The sequence below is a fragment of the Mytilus galloprovincialis genome, chromosome 6 (genome assembly GCF_965363235.1).
Source record: "Mytilus galloprovincialis chromosome 6, xbMytGall1.hap1.1, whole genome shotgun sequence".
NCBI classification, from domain to species: domain Eukaryota; kingdom Metazoa; phylum Mollusca; class Bivalvia; order Mytilida; family Mytilidae; genus Mytilus; species Mytilus galloprovincialis.
The window spans coordinates 1,794,801-1,817,333 of NC_134843.1; the positions used below are offsets into that span (position 1 = coordinate 1,794,801).

Here is a 22,533-nt window from a genome sequence, read left to right on the forward strand (position 1 = left end):
CTTGTTGGCAATTGCTGGTACTATTACTGGACTGTTTCCTGGTTCTGTGGATACTTTAAACTGATTGCTGATCATGCTGATGGTGTTGAGTAACTGAAAGCTGTCAATCTGGTTGCTGAAACTCTAGACTAGTGTACTGGTGTGGATTGTTGTTATAAGATGGTATGAATACCTCTATTGTAATACAGATACACAGAAGTTCCAGTTCAAAATAGGTAATTATTAGTCCAATTGGATCCTAGGTTTGCACTCCATCTGTCTATCTGTCTGTCTATCAATTTAAATTTAAAATAAGGGTACTACTGAACACCCTCACTAAATAAATAGTAATCAACAACCAGAGAATGTTTTATCTTTTAATTTTTTTTTACAAACCCCTAAAGATTCTCTTGGTTCAGAAATCAATAAACAGCCTTTGAACACATTGACTTAATAAATTGCCCCATGAGACCATCACAAGATTTTTACTTCTTAGGTGCTACCCTATCCTCGGAGTTTAGTATTTTTGTGTTTTTACATCTTAATACCCAATCAATAGTTTCCCCCCTGTGGACCATCTCTAGATACATGTATTTTGTTATCAGCTGGTTGCATGAAGGAAAACGCACACATGCTTTAAAGTTTGGATAAGAACAGTTTGTTTATTTACATAGTACCATTAATCAGAATCAAGTAATTATATTTTAATTTACCTAACACCTTGAAATAATATAAGCAGATAGAACCACAACACATGCCAATCTGAAGATGGTAGAAGAAATTATAGGTGAACAATAATTTGATAGGAGTCTTTAAAAGTTTTCCTTCCTTACAAAAAATTGGGTTTATTGGTTTGAGTTTACCTGCCAATTTAGTGCAAAAATAGTTCATCAATTGATAATCATTATTTTTATTTCCAATATTAACTGTCCTATGAAAGAATATGAGTCAATAGTGATAATAGAAATGGCAGAAAAAGTACCTTACCCTCAACAATTATCTAACTATATTGACATCTTTCAGTGGCAGATCCAATAATTTTAAAGGTGGGGGTTCACTGATTGCCAAAGAGGGGGCCAGCTCTGGTCATTCAATGATTCCATAATCAATCATTTTTTTTCCAGAAAAGGGGAAGCCTGGGCCCCTGCACCCCCCCCCCCTTTTAATCCACCTGTGTCTTTGTATACACCATCTTGTAGCAAATTTGAATGAAGTCAATGAAGATTTTGTTGCTTTGGTTGTTTTATCATTACTGTTATAATAATACATGAAATGTACATGGGTTTGAAATGTTTTTTATCAAAATTTTTACTTCATTCAAAAAGTTGAAGCTAAAGATACTATTCCTGTTGGACAGGTTGTATACCAATTGCACTTCTGGTATAGTTAATGTTGGGTGGATAGATGTCCAGGTTGGAGGGGGAACACTTCTGGTATAGTTAATGTTGGGTGGATAGATGTCCAGGTTGGAAGGGGGAAAATGGGTATCTGCTTTGTGTTATCAACTCCTCTTGCAGATTCAAACTTTCTAGAATATCTTATATATATATATATAATAAAAATTTATACCTCATTTTGTTAAAATCATTGGACAATTTTATCTATGTTCATTGGGTTGCAGTGAAAAAAAAGGAAGACAAATATTTGAAAGTGGTTCTGTGAGAAATTAATTTTTAAAAGCCTTTTTTTGTATCATTTGTTTCCCGAAATTACTTACGAAATTAGTTACGGAATGAAGTGAAAGTTTATTTTTCACAAATACTGCGATGTTTGAAATGTCAGATGTAAACAATACTAGTGATGTTATAATAAGATAAACATGTTGTAATTCTCTACAAATAAACATGTCAAATTACTTAAATTAGATAAAGTGAAAAAGGTTAACTCACGATTTAACTGATAGACATCTAGGTAGTCAAAATAATATCACTAATTCAAGTGAAGCTCTGCCAAACCAATTAAATCTTCAGATAACGTGTTTGACCAAAGATAAAGGTTCTACTTTAATGTCAAGGTCACAAAGTGTCTTTTGCTCCCTCCCACTTAGTTTAAAAAAAAATCGCCTCTGTTCCATAATTGTATATAAAAAACAAAAATAAAATTGAAAATGGAATTAGGGAATATGTCAAAGAGACAACAACCTGACCAAAGAGCAGATAACAGCCAAAGGCCACCAATGAGTCTTCAAGGCATCGAGAAAATCCCACACCTGGAGGTGGTCCTCAGCTTATAAGAAAGCTACTGTTTATTTAAGGAATGACTGTAATATTTTTCTGTCTATGAAGAAATAACATAAAAAATTTGGTGCACACTGAATAACGCGTGTAGCAGGTTATTTTACAGTGTGCACCACATTTTTATGTTATTTCGAATAGACAGAAAAAATATTACAGTCATTTCTTATAATTTAATTCAAAATTCAATTTTAAACCGTAGAAAACCATGAAAAAATGTTGATGACGTCACGGTCACATGACTGAATTATGTCTATGGGCTGATAACAAAATAACGTCAGCCAATCAGAAGATGTGTTAGATCCAAAATTAAATTATTCATGTTTGACATATTGTAGAAATTGTAACTAATAACAGCCTATAGTTTGAAAATTTAAAGCAGAGAAATCTGTAACTGTAATAGATGATACATATATTCCTACAGTTCTTCAACTCTCAATCTTCAAACGTCTTTAATGTTTGTATAAACATTGCAGATGTTCATTTCATTCTGTATACACAGATGGTTTAAACAAAGTCTATTTTCAGTCTATTTTCAGTAGCAGTTTTAATAGAACGTAGCACCAACATTGTGTGATAAACTTGTGAAGTTTTATACATTGAGCTATATAAATGATTATTTGGAAACTCTGCAACAATGTCATTAAACTTTACTGAGTACTTAGAGTACAAATTTGTGGTTGTGTCACCAAATCCAGTGTTTTGATTGGTTGATTTCTGACTGAGTATGATAATCATACTCTTAAGGTTTATGACTGCAGAAGCCAAACAAGAAGTCTGAGATTGCTACCTCATGATCGTTGACTGAGGTCAGAATTTCTTGGTGTGGCCTAAGGTGACTAGGTGTCAGTATTACAACATAGTTAGGTGTCTATTTGTCTTTAGTGACTTCCTGTTGACTCTGTTCTATATAGATGGTCATAAATAGTACTGTAACTATATAGAAATTGATAGTATAGCTGCACAAAATATTAAGCTCCAATTGAAGGCTACTTTTAAAATTAAATGTCAAGAGGAACTCTTGTGATATATTTAATATGTTTATTATTTATCTAGAGTATCTTTATTAAAAAACTATAACAAGAAAGACAAAAATGACACAAATTGAAAGCAAAATTATATCCGGGTGAAATTTGGTCCGGAGGAAAAAATGTCACAGTAGTTGTTGTTATTTTTTTATCCGGGGGAAAATATACATAAAAAATGTATTATAATAGGAAATAATTTCACAAATAATCATTGAAAACATTTCCTGAAATATTCAAGTAAATATCATTCTTTTAAAAAGAAAATTATCATGAAACATAAGAAAAAAAAGAAGTAATTTCAAAGATCGTAATTGTGAAAATAATATCATGATTAAATAAGGTTAGTGAAATACATGTAAAAGTGAGTTGTTTTCAGATCTCAGTACAAATATAAGTAAAGGTAAAAAATATAGTTGCATTACAACTGTTAACAGTAATGGAAGCATTTGATTATGATGATATTAACTATATAAATAGTTTGTCTGGGGACAAAGATGTAGTTGTTGATTATATGGAAATCAGATAAATCACAGCAAAACAATATATTAGAACAAAAAAAATTTTAACAGCTGGATAGTATTTATCTGTGAAATGTTATCTGTCTTATTGAATCATGTTTTAAGTCATCTTTTTATATAAATAAATATGTAAAAAATAACATTCAAGGAAAAATTTCACTATGAAATACATTCAGGATTAAAATATAAATTGCTCATAATTACCTCCTTTTGATAAATTATGCAGAAATGTTTTACCTTTGTGAAACATTTTATATAGTCAGGTATATATTGATTTCGAGTAACTTTTATAGTAGTTAATGGGACTATTTCACAAGGTTCTGTGAAATATGGTATGGCAAATATATACCGGTACATACTATCCGCATAACACAGATAGGTTTTCACTCCTCTGGAAAAAACTACCTGTGAAATACCATGTCTGGAAAAACATTACTGTGACAAATTATCCTCAGGATAAAATATCACAGAGGAAGAAATACCGTTACAACAGTAGACTTATTAAAACTGTATCATACCTCTGGCAAACTAATTAAAAAACAGCCCAAAAATTCAATTAGAATGATTTTGTTTATTGCCTCATATTTGATTGGATAACTTTATAAACATTGGCTGTTGCCTATAAACTTTTTCTGAATAACTGGAACATGAATTGTACGTCTCTACAAACAGTTGCCCTTTTCCCCTGAAAAAATTACATAAATTTTGATTTAAAATTTAAATTTAAAAAACAAATGTTTTATATTTGCTGGTAGTTTATACATTAAATGAGCATGCACTCCAATTTATCTAATAAGAGTCTATTAGTGCTGGTTTATGATTCACTGGGTTTCTTCACATGTTTCGTAATAACCAAGAATTCTGTACAGATAAACCATCTGTAGATATTTTTATTACATTTATAAAAATCTTCCCATTCATTAATTTTGATATTATTTTTCAGATAGTATAATGAATCAATTAGATATGAATTGGTCATGGATAAACGATTTTGCAGAATGAAAAGGAAATTGTTCCACATGAGTGAAGCTATGAGACTAACTGCCTCTTGTCTGGTGAGTTAATAATCACTAGATCTAATTTAAAAGATATAAACAGTAGCTCACAGAACCTTTTAAAAGTTGTGAGCTTTGAAATAGTTTGTTAGAAGATGGGGAGGTTTTAAAATATATTTAAATGTACTTTATTATTCTAAAGGTAGATGCTATTTTCATTTGATCAAAATATTGACTGAGTGGATAGCAACTTTGCCTGTGTTCAGGCTCCATAAAAGTAATGTTAGTCAGTGTTCAAACTAAGTAAATGGCAACTTTGCCAGTGTTTAGACTGAGTAGATAGCAACATTGCCTGTGATTAGAATGAGTAAATAGCAACTTTGCCTGTGATTAGAATAAGTAGATGGCAACTTTGCCTGTGATTAGAATGTGTAAACATCAACTTTGCCTGTGTTCAGAACGAGTAAATAGCAACTTTGCCTTGTTCAGAATGAGTAGACTAACTTTGCCAGTGTTAAGACTGAGTAGATAGCAATGTTGCCTGTGATTAGAATGAGTAGATGTCAACTTTGCATGTGATTAGAATGTATAGACAGCAACTTTGCCTGTGTTCAGAATGAGTAGATGGCAACTTTGCCAGTGTTCAGGCTGAGTAGATGGCAACTGTGCCTCTGTTCAGACTGAGCAAAAAGCAATGTTGCCTGTGTTCAGACTGAAAACGTGGCACCTCTACCTGTGTGCAGTCTGAGTAGAAGGCAATTTTGTCAGGGAGAGAAACATTACCCACCAAATTTTCAATGGCTTATTTCTGGTAAATAAGCACCCTTAATTTTCTCTGCTTTTTTAGTTGCCTTTATTCATATACTATCAAAATGTATAACTGACTTTAAAAAGCTTGTTATATAAAAACCGAGAAGCTAACATCCTTAAGGGCAACCAGATTTATATAAGAAGATTTTCTTTATTTTTCATTGAGATTGATTTTTAATGTCACTTTCATATATCTGTATCAAAATATTACAATATATACAGTCCGTCAAAAGTTAAGCACCACCGAAATATAACTGGCAATATTTTTTTAACTATTGCAAAAAAAATATTAATGTTTGGTGTTATGAATTACCTTTAACATACACTAAAAAAATTCATTACGACCAAAAAGATTGCACTCCGATAAAGCAGTCAACCAACCTTTTATCAAAGGTCATATGTGCGTTTATAAATACACTGTTTCTCCAGGTGGTCGTGTAAGTGTTCGTACATTGGTCCGTCGACTTTATAGAGGCAAACGAAGAGCACGTCGTGGTGTATAGAGACCTGTACCTTCAAGCAGGCACTCTACCGTCAGGTTTAAATGGGATAATGAACATCTATGCTTGAACATAAGAACCTGACAAAACACTCATTGGTCAGATGGGAGTCAGTTTCCTTTACTGCCAGAAGACGCCATAATACGAATTTCGCAGGGGAAAAAAACGGCCTATGACCAAAAACAATATTTGCACAAGGACTGCATGCATTGCTGGTTTTGTTCCAGTACGGGGTTGCTTCTTATACCGTTTTAAGCTGGGTATGCATATTCTGCAGGGTAACATAAACGGACAGACATACAGAGATTTGGTGCCTTAACATATTGTAGTCCGTCATTTTAGTAATCCCCCACTTGCGTCAACATTGTCAAGACACTTGTACCTAAATGACAACGCTATACCACGCAGGGCAATAATTTTAACCGAGTCCAAAGAGCAACCAGCCATTTACACTAATTTTTGACCTTCCTTGACTCCATGCATGAACCCTATCAAACATGTCTGAGATGCCATTGTCGGAAATCTCAATCGCAGAGATTCACCTTTACAAAAGTTTGTCGATTTAAAAGTGGCATTTGTTGTTTAATGCAACAGTTTTCCTCAACTAAAGTTTTGAAGGCTTGTACCGAGAAAGATAGGTCGTGTTATGAAACTGTACCGGAAATGAGGTTGTTACACATGCTATTGACTCAAATATTGACATTAAATTTGCCAAACATACCAAAGATTATGTGTAGAAAATTTTAATGGTATTGGGTGATTAATTGTTGTAAAAAAATAAAATCACAGTGAAACTTAAATTCCATTTCTTAATTGTGTAATTTACACTATTTCTATGAACGAAAAACCTATATGCATAGAACCTTCATAAGTGACCAAAATTATATTTGTGGTTTGTTTATGGTATACATTAGCAAAATTGCTATATGATTGTTTTCTATTTTTCGAGGAACAATTGATTTTTTAAATTTGAAAAAAAATCGATGCAATAAAAGTAGGTGGTGCTTAACTTTTGGCGGACTGTATAGATCAGATCTTACATATATCAATGATATTCAATCAGATTCCCATCAGACCTATAAGTAAATATGAGAGGTAGTTATTTCACTACTAGTACAATATTAATGTTATTATATCTTGATATTCAGACACTGGCAGACATTTTATTCCCGTCGGACCACTTCACCTCTCTTCATACTGTTCCAGACATTCTTCACAATTCCCACAACACCTGACCCAACCTATCTCCATGTTTTATACAAATCTTTTGAAGTTTTACTTATATAACACTCCAGGTAATCTTTAATTAGATATTATAAGACATCAAAGTAAGCACCTGGGAAGAGGCTTTATCATAGTATGTAAATTAATTTATAGTCTATGTGAATGTTTGGTTAAATAATAGGGTAATATATCTGTAAATATCAATATTATTGTTGGAGATTTTTGGTCCAATTCACTTTTATCTTTATAGAAGGGAAAATATTTTCTGTGGATTCACTTATTAGGACCCTTCAAATGGCTGTTGCCCTATACTAATCAGTCTGTCCCATTGTCTGTCCAGCAGTCCATCTGTCTGTGCATCTGTAACTACTTCCTAGGTCAAATGTCAATGTAAAAATCTTTGGTTTCAGTTGACAGGGTAAAAATACAAATGTATGCCTCATGTTAAAACAGTGGTCCCACAGAGATGGGCCCCATCTCAATGATGTCTAGTGTTGATGAGTACCAACTTTTGTCTATTGAGGAAGAATAACATTTTCATGGAGATATGCATTTGATTTCTTGGTTTTGCCAAAGTCTGCATATAAACTGTTGAAAAAATTGTAATTTTGGGAACAACCTAATATGTGGTTCACTTGGTATCCATGTGATCTGTGACACTTGGTATCCAAAGAATAGCCAAATACTAAAGTGCCCTATAAAAAACTCATCTAAGGTTAACGTATATAGATATAGGAAGATGTGGTATCAGTGCCAATGAGACAACTCTCCAATGTCTTCATTTAAGTCACAATTTATAAAATTAAACCATTATATGTCAAAGTACGGTCTTCAACACGGAGCCAAGGCTCGTACCAAACAGCAAGCTATAAAGGGACCAAAAATTTTTGGTCGTAATGTTTGATTTTCTCTAAAATCTTGTTGGTGTTGTGGTACAAAGAAGGATACCATTGTACATGACCTTGACCCTATGTCCTGAAGGTCAACTTAATTGTTAACTTTTCAAGAGACATAACCTTTCAGGACTAACTTTTTCATGATGTTACATAATACCCACTCTACGGTATACTCATTTGAATAAAATAGTCTGCTGATTATGAGATGTGTAATAAGACGTGCAGCTCTCAGCAATACAAATAAAAAGGCGACTTTATAATGATAACAAGCCTACAGTTGAATAGATATTCTGTTCCTCCCTAAAGATAGATAGTTCGTATCAACCCTAGTCTCAATTTGAAAAAAATCTGTAAGATATATATGAATAAGCATACTGCATGTATCTTTGTTTAGAGAACCTCAACTAAGTGTTATCTCCAATGAAACCTCAATATGATAAAAGATGAATAATAACCATACTGGATGTATCTTTTTTTAAGAACCACTCCGTTCCAGCCCCAATTTGATTAAAGGTGTAATAATCCTTTCTTCACTGACACAATCAGGTAGATTAAATCCTCTTTATCCCAGCCTCATTTTGATAAAAGTAATTAGACATACAGTACCTCTCTCTGACAGAACAGATGTATGATAAACCTTTTTTATCAACACATGCTAATTAACAGTAATTAATAGTACTTGACCACATTGTCAGGGATGTGTATTCACTGTATTGTAATTGACTGCTTACTTGACCACTGATTGTCAGGAATATTTATTGTGATTATTGGTTAATGATAAGAAAAATATTTATATTTTAAGGAATTACTAACACTTGTTGGATCTTTTAGATATAAATCTATTTATGATTAAAAAGAAAATTTAAGCAGGAGTTGTCAGAAGTATTGATTTTATGAGAAATTATGTGACATATTTTTGAAGTTTTGTCCTGGGTGAATTGAGTGTTTTATGGAATGTGTTATCAGCAGTAGGATAAGGAATCTGTGTTGAGAAGGATTTAAAACTTAGTTTGAATATTTGGCATGGTAAGTGAAAGTTTTGAACTCTTTATTGGACAAAAATATTCATTTGTAAAAATATTTTCTTTTTGATATTGATAATTTGTAGTATTGATAAAAAGTGAACCCCTGTTTTACATAGAATTCCAGTTTAAATCATCAGTTGTGGTAGTCGTTGCCCTTGTGTTTTATTGATAAAAGTTTTGAAACAATTTAGTTGAAATTCCTGTCCGTAAGAAATTTTTTATCGTCCCTTTGCCTTAGTCCAACATATATTGTACAGATATTACTCCAATATGATATTATACTAAATAGCCATGCAAAGTCAACATGGTATTAAAGAAGTGGAAAACTTGAAATTAGAATTGCCTGTGAAATTAATATTGGAATGTTAAGTCATTAGGAAGCTCTTCACAAATATTGAGGATTACAAGAATTCGTGACTTTTGTTGAATATTGAATTGTCCAGGTACTTCATTGAGTCTAAATTTAGAATTACTTATGATACATGTATATAGTTATTTCTTATTAATTCTATTAACATTGTTCATTCAAGTCAAGTCAATTTCAAGTATAAAATTTCATGTGGATGTATTTGCACTCATATTTAAAAACTGAGGTATTTAATATATGTCATTTTTTTAAAGAAAAAAACCCAATATCTTTAAGAATTTTCAGATTAAGTTATGTTTTTTTTTTTATTTAAAAGATTGTTGATTATCAAACAAAAAAAATATGTTTTCTTCAGCTGCATTGTATGCCAAATTCTGTATAAATCCTTTTTCCTATTTAGTTGGCACTCATTCTGCAATTTTAACTGGATTAAAAAAATCACTAAATTTGTTGGTTCAAAGGTTTAAAAGACTTGTTCACGCTAGCAGGAGGGAATAAGATGTTTCATAAAGTGACGTGGTTGACTTTTATCAAAATACAGAGATTTATTTTGCATTTTGTTTGTAGTTTTTCAAGTATTTTAAAAAGTTTTAAGTGCCATTTGTCCTGAGAGAGGGTTGCCCCTCTTAGGCTCTGAATCTCTAACTCATGTTAAAAAATATTTGAGTACATGATAAACAGTTATAGTAGTTAATATACTACTACATGCATCAATCAAAATTAAGTAGTTAAATTTTCTGATTTTTCCCAGGCGTTTTTTTGATTAAATCAGACGTTGATGACCCTTGATATTCTTTGTCTGCTTTATGATGTTTTCTACAAAGTAACATTATACACCCTAAATTTCTCTCAATTAAATCATTGTTTATTTTCATTTATATTGCACTTTTAAGTGTATTTTGAAACATTATTAAAACCATCCTAATTCAAATAAAACCAATTTTATATCACAAAAAAGCTGAATCATTAGGTTGTAACTGCAGGGGTTACAATGTGAAAGTTTTTTGTTTGCTTCATGATATATACTAACTGTTTATGTGTGTGAGTTCTTTTCTATCATGTTGTTGTCACTATGTCATCAAACGATTCTTAGTTAGTACTTTCGGAGCACCTGAGATCACTCCCGGTTTTAGGTGGGGTTCGTGTTGTTTAGTCTTTAGTTTTATATGTTGTGTCTTGTGTACTATTTATTTGTCTGTTTGTCCTTTTCTTTTTTAGCCATGGCGTTGTCAGTTTATTTTTTATTTATGAATTTGACTGTCCCTCTGGTATCTTTTGCCCCTCTTTTGCATGCATTTGTATTGTATAGAGTATTTAGTAGAACAATTTAGAACTGTATAAGAAGTATATATTTATTGTACTAAGTTAATATACTTGGGAGATATTTCCACATGTTTTTCTTGTTTGGCTTCCATGGCAGATACTTATTTTTTTCCAACTGAATGGAATGTGTGTCTCCATATTTCATCTCTTCCAAAACTTTTTTTCTATAATCTAAAAGTTGTTATAATTCTATTATTCAGTGCAAATCAAAATCAACAAATTTTCTAGAATGAAGAGAAACTGAAAAATGGTTTTAACTAAAAATTGTAACAATATGATTAGAAAACTTGTTAACATTTCTGTCTTTCTAAAATAACTTTATCCTGTTTTCAAAAATGTGTACCCATTCACTTAAACAGACAACTCTTATCTGCTTTGAAGATTCAAATGTTGTAGAACTGATAAAATATTTGCTTTTGATTTCATCCATAGAAAACTTTAGTTCATGCTCTTTTAGTTTACTTTCACGAGGTTTTGTATTAAATTCTGTATAGTTGAGTAGTTTGATGATTAAGTTTTTCAAATTAAACACATAAATCCAGGTGTTTTATAGTATCTTTTGATTAATTTGGTTGGTGTTGGTATTTTAATTAAAACAGTTAAATTTGTTTTAGACAAAAATTAGATTAAGAGTGCACAAAAGAGCTCAGCAGTTCAGATCATGCTTAAGAAAATGAAAAGAAATAAAGAAAAAAGGGATTAATTCATTGGCTTTTCTTGCTACATAATGAAATAGGTAAATTGATAGGATATTCTTTAAAAAAAATTATCTGAGTTATCTCCCCTGATATATAAAGTTTTTAAAATTTATAAATTGACAGAAATATTTTGTTCATGCTCTACAACTTTGTTTTTATTAATGGATTCCAGAGCAACTCAGATGATTAATTCGTAGAGGAGACATGTCTCTAGTGTTACAAATTAAAACCAGGGTATCTGACTAGAGTTTTTACATGACCGCAAAAATTTGTTGGCGTCGTATAATACACCTTATCGCTATTCCCGGCTGACCCGTCCGCTTGAACTTTTGACGTCAACAACAATCACTTTTCCATTGTGGCGTCAGACATTTTGTTTTATGACGTCAAAATTTTACGGGAACCTGTGTGATTTCCAGCAATGGCGGACAAATAGCGATAAGGTGTATGGTATCATGTTGTCGTCTGCGTCTTCGTCATCGTCCAAAGACACATTTAGTTTCTGGACAATAACTTTAGATTTAGTGAATGGATCTCTATAGATTTTTAAAAGAAGGTTTAATACCACTAAAAAATGGTTGGGATTGATTTTTGGGGTTATGGTCCCAAATTAGGGGTAAAAAAGGGGGCCCAAAATAAGCATTTTTGTAGTTTTCAAACAATAACTTGTGTATTAGTGTATGAATCTCTCTGAAATTATACCACAAGTTTCCATATCATGAAGGGATGATAAGTAATGACTTTGGGGGGTTATGGCTCAAAATGTTTTGTATTTAGGGACTAAAAAAGGCGAAAATAGGGGCACAAAAGAAGGAAAACTAGGTTTTCCGGACAATAACTTGACATTAAGTGAATGGATCTCTATAAATTTTTACCAGAAGGTTCAATACCACTAAAGGAAAGTTGGGATTGATTTTGGGGATGATTGTCCTAATAGTTTAGGAATTAGGGGCCAAACAGGGGGCCCAAAACAAGCATATTTCACTTGTATTCTTGTCCCTCTGATGAGTTAAGCCTTTTTCAACTGATTTTTATAGTTCGTTGTTATGTTGTACTGTTATACCACTGTCCCAGGTTAGGGGAGGGTTGGGATCCTGCTAACATGTTAACCCCGCCACATTATTTATGTATGTGCCAAGTCAGGAGCCTGTAATTCAGTGGTTGTTGGTTGTTTATGTGCTACATATTTGTTTTTCGTTCATTTTTTTACATAAATAAGGCCGTTAGTTTTCTCGTTTGAATTGTTTTACATTGTCTTATCGGGGCCTTTTATAGCTCACTATGCGGTATGGGCTTTGCTCATTGTTGAAGGCCGTACGGTGACCTATAGTTGTTAATGTCTGTGTCATTTTGGTCTTTTGTGGATAGTTGTCTCATTGGCAATCATACCACATCTTCTTTTTTATATTGTAGTTTTCAAACAATAAGTTGGGTTTAAGTGGATGAATCTCTCTGAAATTATACCACAAGTTCCCATACCATTAAGGAATGGTTAGTAATGATTTTGGGGGGGATGGGGTTTATGGCTCTTAATGTTTTGGAATTGGGGGCAAAAAAAGGGGAAAACTAGGGTTTTCTGATCAATGGACAATTAAGACAATTTATAGGCAGTGTAAGGGAGGCAATTTAAAACAGTTAACATGCAATGTTTGGTATGTTCAGATTTACCTCCCTTACACTACTTGTAAATAATGTATAAAGAAAAGTCAGGTTTTGGACTTATTGCCAAAAAAAAAGGGGGGTGGGTAGTAGTTTTCAATTTTTTCCCAAATTTGCACGATATTGCATAATAAATTTGTAAGATCTTGACATTTGTTTTGTGTCAGAAACTTATATTATGTAATTTTTTTTATCACAATCCAAATTCAGAGCTGTATCAAGCTTGAATGTTGTGTCCATACTTGCCCTAACTGTTCAGGGTTCCACCTCTGCGGTTGGATAAAGCTGCGCCCTGCGGATCACCTGGTTACCTCCACTTGTACTGCAGAAATAGGTCAACCAAAAATTATTCTCTATTTGTAAATACAGTTAAATAATAAAGATAATCACACAGTTTTCATAATTTAGATGAAATGTCTTACAAACAAATTTAAATCCTCTCTATAGTATTTTGCATATTTCATTAAAGACCGATATTTTACAATCCACAAATTTAAGATGGTGAAGGGTTCCTACCCTTATTCCAGATAAACCTGCTTTGTTATCCTGGCCGTATTATTCAATCTGTTTGATTCTCATTAGAATTGGTTTTATACTTGTCATTTTTGGACCTTTTAAAGTAATTTGTTACCGATATATGGGTTTTGCTCATCATTGAAGGCAGTACAGAGGCATACAGTTGTTAACCTTCACATCTTTTGGTCTGGTGGCAAGTTATCTGATTAGCAATCACCACATCTTCATATTCTTATGTAACATCTATTACTGAAACTGGGAAACATTTATTGCATGTTTGTTTTAGATCTCAATACAGTGTACTGACAAGTCAACTTTCCTTTAGATTTTCTATAACAAGACCATGTCTACTTGTATCACAGTTGACAAATCAATACCTAAATGTTGATGGCCTGTTAAAATATGATTTATCTACAAAGACTGGCTGTGATCAACATAGTAAACTAATTATCTATTATTGTGTATTGATAAACCTATTGTTTTCAAAGTGGTAGTGTTAACATGGTTAATCAGCTGATGGCTTTATTAGTAAACATATGGACTGATGGGAAATTATAGTGCAGTTTCATTTTTAAAGTCAGGTGGTAGATCTATAAAAGAGATTTACAGGTTACATGTTATTCGAGTCTAGAAGATTGGAAATTAATAACAGTGACAAAACGACCTTTTATATAGACCAAGGTTTTATGATAATACCATTGCAGTGAAATGTGCATGCTGCATAAGTAAACATCATTGTTAATATTCGTTGTAGAAATGACTATTTAATTGAACACGGGAAAACTTTTAAATTTGACTGCATCAGTTTATGTTGGTCGATGTCTTGATTGTTCATCATGCTTGTTATATTAACATTATTTTATGGAAAATAAAAAGTTCACTAAAGACTGATACCTTTTAATTATATTGGAGCCTTAAAATACTTATTGAAAGTGGAATATGCAGATTATAATAGTTATTGACATACCAATGTAAGGAGACTAATCTGTTTCTACACGTACATTGTATATTCAGAGGTAGTTGAGTGTAGTCAAGTCTAGGATATGTGGTACAGCTAATATGTTTCTACACGTACATTGTATATTCAGAGGTAGTTGAGTGTAGTCAAGTCTAGGATATGTGGTACAGCTAATATGTTTTATGCATTGTGAAATATTATAAGCTTCAAAAGAAATGTTCTATCTTAAAAGTATTATTACTCTTGCATGGGGATGTTTAAACTATAGTTTAACAGTTATGTAATTTGAATATATTAATACTAATATTGAAGGGCACTGTGATGAAGATTTGATAACTTGGACTGTGTACGTATATGTTTATATTTTCAGTGAGTGCTTTAAAAACAAGTAAAAGTGACATTGTAATATGGACCTCAGATACCATATGAAGTTGGGACATGGACCTTAAGATGCTTTGTGAGGATATGAAATGGGATTAAGATTTCTAGTGAGGATATTCATGGACCTAAGATACCAACTATGATGAGTCTAGGCAACCTACCAAGATATTATAATGGATTTCCTAATGTAAGTAAAGGGACAGAACTCAAATATTGTTTGAAATGATGGGAACATAGTTCAGGCTTTAGATTATATAGATATAGGAAGATGTGGTATGAGTGCCAATGAGACAACTCTCCATCCAAATAACAATTTATAAAAGTAAACCAATTATAGGTCAATGTACGGCCTTCAACACAGAGCCTTTGCTCACTCCTTACAACAAGCTATAAAAGGCCCCAAATTACTAGTGTAAAACCATTCAAACGGGAAAACCAACAGTCTAATCTGTATAAAAAAAAATGAGAGACAAGAAACATGTACAAATTACATAAACAAAAGACTACTGTACATCATATTCCTTACTTAGAAAAGGTGCAAAAATTTGCAGGGGGATTAAACGTTTTAATGGTACCAAACCTTCTCCCTTTTCCCCAGAAACAAAGTTTGAGTAAACATATAGGGATAACCTTGTCTAGTTGTCAATTATTTCTTCTTAACTTAGCCTATGTAGTAGATCATAAAGTTGTTGTCCTGCAACTTGTAACTTAGTACACAGGTTAACTTTTTAACAATATATGACAAATGAGAAGGAAGAATTTACTCTGTTTAATAATAATTATGGAATCCTCACTCCCATAAGATGTCTATATAGATTTGTTTAATTTGTTAGCTGATAGATACAGTGCGTGTATTCTGAGGTGTGGATTATAGAACTGCAATAGAGGGAAGGGGAGGGGGAGGGGGTATGTTATGAATCCTCTCAGTTATCATAGATGTCTTTAATTATCTAACATCTCCTGGTATGCTTACATTCACATCTTATGAAGTATAGTAAACAGATTTTAAATAACTAAGTATGTCATGTATGTATATAATCAATTTGTATTATAAACATAATTTTAGAATATAAGGTATAATAACACAAGAGTTATTGCTCTTGGTCTTCCCTGTGTTTATATAACATTATAGAGAAAACCTCATAGGATGTTTATTGTATAGACAAAGTTTACATAATTTATAAACAGTTTATCTTATAAAAAAGAAATGATTTATTGCTTCAGAAAAACTGTAACCAGCTGTAAAAAGGGTTTCCATGTTAATTATAACATTAATCATATATTTATTGAAGTACTGAACAGTTGGCACACATCGTAACCTACTTATCATTCATTTTCAGGAACCTTTAGAAAAAACTAGATAACAGTTTTACCAGTCTGGCTATCAATTATTGATTTAATTATCTTATTAATAAAAATAGAAAATACCAATTTATTCATAGATAAAAAAGTAATACTGATACACCAATCTTTCATCTGAGGAAATTACAATGGGGAAATTGGGTATGGAATGGCTGTGTATGAGAGATATGCCCAAGTTATACAGGGAATTAATGATATATAAAAAGAGCAGTTATTTTATTGCTGATCCTCAACTTGGGAGTTGCCAAAGGGTATTAACGATTAGCTTATAAACAACATAAAAACTATTTTCGTTAAAATGTTTAATACCACATTGTTATAAATTGATAGATCATCTTGATACACCAACTATAACTGTATCATGACTATTGGATGGTTGAGGACCAATTAACAACCTTCTTGGAATATCAGAAATTACCACCTCAGTGGACGTGTAATTGATGGTCATGTCTTATGAGACGTATAGCTTTTTAAAATCAGAGGAGGTCAAAATTAAAACTTCACTGATGGTTCAATGTTTATATTGTAGTGTAGACAAGAAGATGTAAGACTTAGTGACCCTGACAGCACAGTTAAAGTACATGCTGATAAACCACACTTGGTCAGTTTGGGAAGTGGTAGACTGTCAACAGCGGTCACTATTATACCACTACATAATGGTAAGAAAACTCATCCAATCATAAGACAGGTTAAATTATCAACAGGGGCAATCTCAGTTTAATAGTAAAAGAGGGAAAATTAATAATTAGAGAGTTATTGATAAATATTTTCCTGAGTAGATTTTTTTTATATTACATGAGCTCGAGAGTCCTATTTATATTTTACAAAAGTACAAAGTTCATCAATATTTATGCATTACTCTTTTATAAAAAAAAAATGACAAGATCAAACAAGATCGACCTACAGAAGGATAGGGAAACAACTGTTATATTGATTACGCCATATAGGAACTTTCAAAAATATTTTTTTTTAAATATTGACCTATTTTCCAAGTGAAAAGTTGATAATAATCAGCAAGTGGTGAAGTACTGGGTAATAACACACATTCCAATAATCCAATTTCAGTGATTTACTTTCTTTTTCATCAAAAGGCTTAGGAGCACTAGAGAGTACAATAAGATTCAAAGATATTTCCCACTAAAAAGTCCTGGACAAATCAGGATTACTGTTCTTTTCAGACCTAGGGTTAATGCCAGCAGGCAGCAGGGTCTAAAAATTTGATTTTTTCTTCCAGGCAGAACAGATATAGGGACTGTTGATGCTGAGGTACTTCCTGACCTTATTATACAGGGGACGGGTGTCGAGGATGACCATTGTTATATAGACAATATACATGGAGTGGTGACATTTACTCCATTGGCTAAACTCTGCTTCATAGATCAGCATCTTGTCTGTGAGCCTACTAGACTTACTCAGGGTAGGAAATTTACAAGTTATTTTGATAGTCACATCACAGGGAAACGCTCTGTCTAATAAACTGGCTTCTAACAGAATATTTTATAACTTAAAAATATTAGCAGCCTTGCATTTTAAAGTTTGAAAATTCTTGAGTGATAATTACCATAACTGATGGGGGTTTTGTTATAGAATCAGTTTCTGTTCACAGTACATTTAATATTACATTTATTATAGTGGAAGCAATAATCACTTTATCGCTTTATTTTGCCAAGTTTTTTGCATTACAAAAGTAATTGTAAAACAGTTGATTAATGATTCTTTCCTGTCGGAAGTTCATCATTTCATACTCATATTTCAACCTGAAAAATAATTGCTTCACAGTTACCTGTATGCAGATTGCGTTTTTTTTTTTTTTTTGCACCTGTCCCAAGTCAGGTTGTTAGTCTTGTATGATTTTTAATTTTAATTCATTTATATATTTCGGAGTTTAGTATGACATCCATTATCTTTGAACTAGTAAACAACTTTTGTTTAGAAGTCATGTGAAACGTCAGGGTGCAGGATTTTCTCGCTGTGTTGAAGACCCATTGGTGGCCTTCACCTGTTTTCTGCTCTTTGGTCGGGTTGCTGTCTCTTTGACACATTCCCCATTTCCATTCTCAATTTTAACAAATGAATTCAATTTCCACGAGATAAAACATTGTGTTGTTTGGAGTGATCTCCCTTAAGTCATCTTGACCATAAATTGCAATTTTGAGCAGTCAGTACATTAAACATGTCTGTAAAGTTTATAGAATCACTTACAAAATGTGTACATCTTTGATGTATGAGTATAATGGTTTAGATGATTACAAACCTTTTATTCGGAATCTTGGACGTCTATCAACAATTCTAGTTTCATTTTACACATGGCTTAGAAGATTTGAAATAAGTTTTTTATTTGTAATGTCTATCAGAGGCTCATCATTTATCATGCAGCGCTGATCATATAATTAATTACAACAGTTGTAAATACTTGATCAATAGATTCACTGTATTGGTCTAATGATCAAAACTACCAGAAAAGCCTTAACATGGTATTCCACAAAAAAAAACCTTGTAGATTTGGATTTGTTTTTTATTTGAAAACAAATAATTCTGTGGGAACATGAATCTCTTGAAAATGATCTAAAGTTACAGATTTTTCACTCTAGCAGAATCACAAAATGCCTAAAATGCTGAATATCAAAAACTTTTTAACTAGTCAGGAAGTCTGAAAGAGGGGATATAGCTTTTACAGATATTTAAAAGTAATTTCCTCCGAAAATTTGCTGGGGAAATATAACCTTTCCCCAGAATCAGTACCTGCTCATTTGGATATTTTAATTGTCTTAAGAGGTACTGTTCCATTGAGTTATTATTACAGATATAATAACCTCTAATCATTGTCAATAGCAACTGTAAACTTCTCCTTGAAACACTAAATCAATCATTGAATAATTTCACTGTACAGAAAAAGAAAAAAAAAGTTGCGATAGAAATACACCAACAAAAGGTTTTGCATTTATCTTATAGTACAGTACCTGGTGCTGAAACTTAGATACCCAAGTGAAGAGGTAGTTATTCTTGCAAAAGGTTTCATTTCCTTAACGATAAAAGTCTGACATTATACTGCATTATACTGTCTCATGGATTTACAAATCAAAAATAAATAAATTGGGATACAAATTATTTAGCTCTTATTGCTCCATCTCTAAAGGAAAATAATCTGTATCAAACGATAATACAATATATCTCTTTGCAATCATTATCTGAAAATTATTTATAAACTAAAATATTTAAAATAAAAATCTGTGCACTTTCACTGTAATGTAAACAGTGCATAAGAGAGTTGTATAACTGCCAGTTATCTATCTTGTGTAGAATTCCATTAAACAGCTGTGAATGATGTAACATCATGACATAATCCAGTTATCTGTTGAGGTGACAAACATACTCGCCTGTTGTGAATGTAAGGTATTGATGAGGTCATAATCCTGAATTTTATAGGTATATTGAAGAGGTATCTAACAGGTACATCTCTAATAGCATTGATGAGATCCTAATCCTGAACTTTATAGGTTTATTGAAGAGGTATCTTATAAGTAAATCTCATGTTGTGAATGTGAGGTATAGATGAGGTCATAATCCTGAACTTTATAGGTATATTGAAGAGGTGTCTCATAGGTAAACCTCATTTTTAGAATTGAAGGTATCAATTAAGTTATAATCCTGAACTTTATAGGTGTATTGCAGAGGTATACAATAGGTAAACCTCATGTTGCGAATGAAAGGTATCAATGAGGACATAATCCTGAACTTTATAAGTATATGAAAGAGGAATCTATAAGGTAAACCTCATGTTGTGAATGAAAGGTATCAATGAGGTCATAATCCTGAACTTTATTTAGGACTTTTATGCAAAGTTTGCGAGTAAGAGCCCCAGTTTACACATCAATAACCTCTAGCAAAAATGTGTTTAATCCTTACAATTCTGAAGCCAAATAGTCTCAATTTTGATTAACATTTTCTGTGTAAAGGTTACTATAATCACCATCACATGCACAACTGACAGGTCGTAACTAAGGACTTTCTAATGTCCATAAATGTTCGATAAATGCAACAGAATTTAAAATAAAATAACACCTACCTCTAAAACTTCATTTTAATGAGATATTATCCAAATTTGAATAGCACACGTAACGAAATAATCTTTCCCTTAGAAGTTTTCATTCGTATGATGTCGTGTTTTGCCATGACGTAAATTCGCCAAATCCTTCATGAAATTTCTCGGAATTTATTTAAATTTACTTATATATATTTTCGGAGCTATAGTGCATTTATTTATTTATTTTATTTTTTTGTTTTATATGCATTAGAACAGAAACAACTGTTATGCATTTGTTTTTTAATCTCAATTTGCTGAAAATTAAAGTATTCCTGCAAGGATGTGTATCGCGCATGAATAGATTACAAAAGTAGTTTCGGAAACATGGTTTATCGAAGTGTAAACCAAGAGAAAAATTCTAATTGACCAATGCAATTCAAGTATTTATAGATATGCAAATCATATAAGAATTATAGGTATATGAAAGAGGTGTCTAATAGGTTAACCTCACATTATTGAAAATATAATGTATCTATCAGCTAGTATCAGGTCATAATCCTGATCTCTATAAGTACAAAGTGGAAGTATTCAACACCCTGTAAACTTTCAATGAGGTCATAATCCTGTTAACTATAGGTATTATATTGTTGTGAATTGATGCTTTCAAACAGGTCATAATCCTGAACTGTATAGATATTGTACATGTTATGATTGTATGGTATCAATCCGTCATAATCCTGGTGTATTGACAGATAAAAGTTTCATTGTTCAAGTTTTACTGGCATCATTCACATTGCTCATGGTGCTGCCATGGGCCTTTGTATATACTCACAAATAAAAGGTTTTGCACCACTGCTGCAGAGTGGAAATTAAAAACACCATTTAAAAGTTGGCTGGGGTTTACTCCAATGTGCCACGGAAAATGTCTGTCCCTACGCACATGTTGAAACAGGCACTGTCAAAGTATGACGATCTCCTGATCAGCATCTTATAAATCTTATAATTCTCATCTTATGATGCTACTAAAGTCATGCTCCTTTACAAATTGAAAAAATTCAGGATTTTTGGTTCTCTTTCTCTTACTTTAGTTTGTCTCAACCAAATTTTATGAAACTTAGATACAAGGCTTATGACTATTAAACACAGATCAAGTTCAAATTTGGGTGGAGTCACTTTTACAGTTATGTAGTTGCGGTCCAATATAAGGTTATATGCTAGCACGAGCATCATCTGTGTCCCTTGGACACATTCTCTATTTATGGTTTGAGTTTGGATTGACATGGTTTCGTTCTATTTGAAGTTCATAAAATTTCTTCCGAATTTTTCTTTTGTATTTCAAATTATTGTGGATTTGTAGACTCCAGCTTTATATATCTGGTTGACATCAACTTCCTGTTTGCCATGCTTTGAATTTTCAAATTTGTTCAAAAACTCAATACTTTTGTGACTCATTTTGCCAGTATATATATACTTGACAGAAAAACAATGCTTAGATATAGGAAGATGTGGTATGAGTGCCAATGAGACAACTCTCCGTCCAATATATTGTTGAGAATATTAAGAAACCTTTGCAAAAAATGTTGTAACCAATTCTTATCATAAGTAATGCTGTAATTTGAAAAAAGCAGAAAGTTCAACAACATGCTTTTACATTAAATCAGTTTTTTTCTGTTTTCCAACTATAAATATATCAAGTAGATAGCTACATGAATCAACTAAATCAGATATGAATTAAGATCTGAAAGTAAAACATAATTTTTTAAAGCATATTCTGACTTATGTTTAGATAAACAAATGCACATAAGCTTAGTCACCTCCAACTAAAAAACAATTTCAATTCTAATGTATGCTGATACTCAGCCTCAATCTTAACAGAAACATGTATATATTGTCTCTGATCTAAATTGTATTTTCAAGATGAAAAATAACAATAAAAGTCCTTTTTCTGTTGAAATATGTTTGATTTTGAGTTAGGGATGTTGCCTCATGTACTGTAACTACCAAATTTCTGTATTTTCAATTGTATTTAAGGATGT

General features: G+C 32.1%; 1 protein-coding gene across 9 annotated transcripts in view; it reads left to right on the forward strand.

The window, feature by feature from the left end:
* Window positions 1–15,103: 15,103 nt before the first annotated feature.
* LOC143078681 (uncharacterized) overlaps window positions 15,104–22,533 on the forward strand; it is a 113,686-nt gene continuing 106,256 nt past the window's right edge. For 5 of the 9 annotated variants that reach the window (XM_076253566.1, XM_076253567.1, XM_076253570.1 and 2 more), the window contains exons 1-3: window positions 15,105–15,298; window positions 17,003–17,132; window positions 17,708–17,890. In XM_076253566.1, the coding sequence (XP_076109681.1) occupies window positions 15,251–15,298; window positions 17,003–17,132; window positions 17,708–17,890 (361 nt within the window). In that variant the 5' untranslated portion in view covers window positions 15,105–15,250. Of the gene's footprint in view, window positions 15,299–17,002; window positions 17,133–17,707; window positions 17,891–22,533 lie in introns of all 9 variants that reach the window. The other 4 variants (XM_076253571.1, XM_076253575.1, XM_076253569.1 and 1 more) reach the window with 2 other exon arrangements.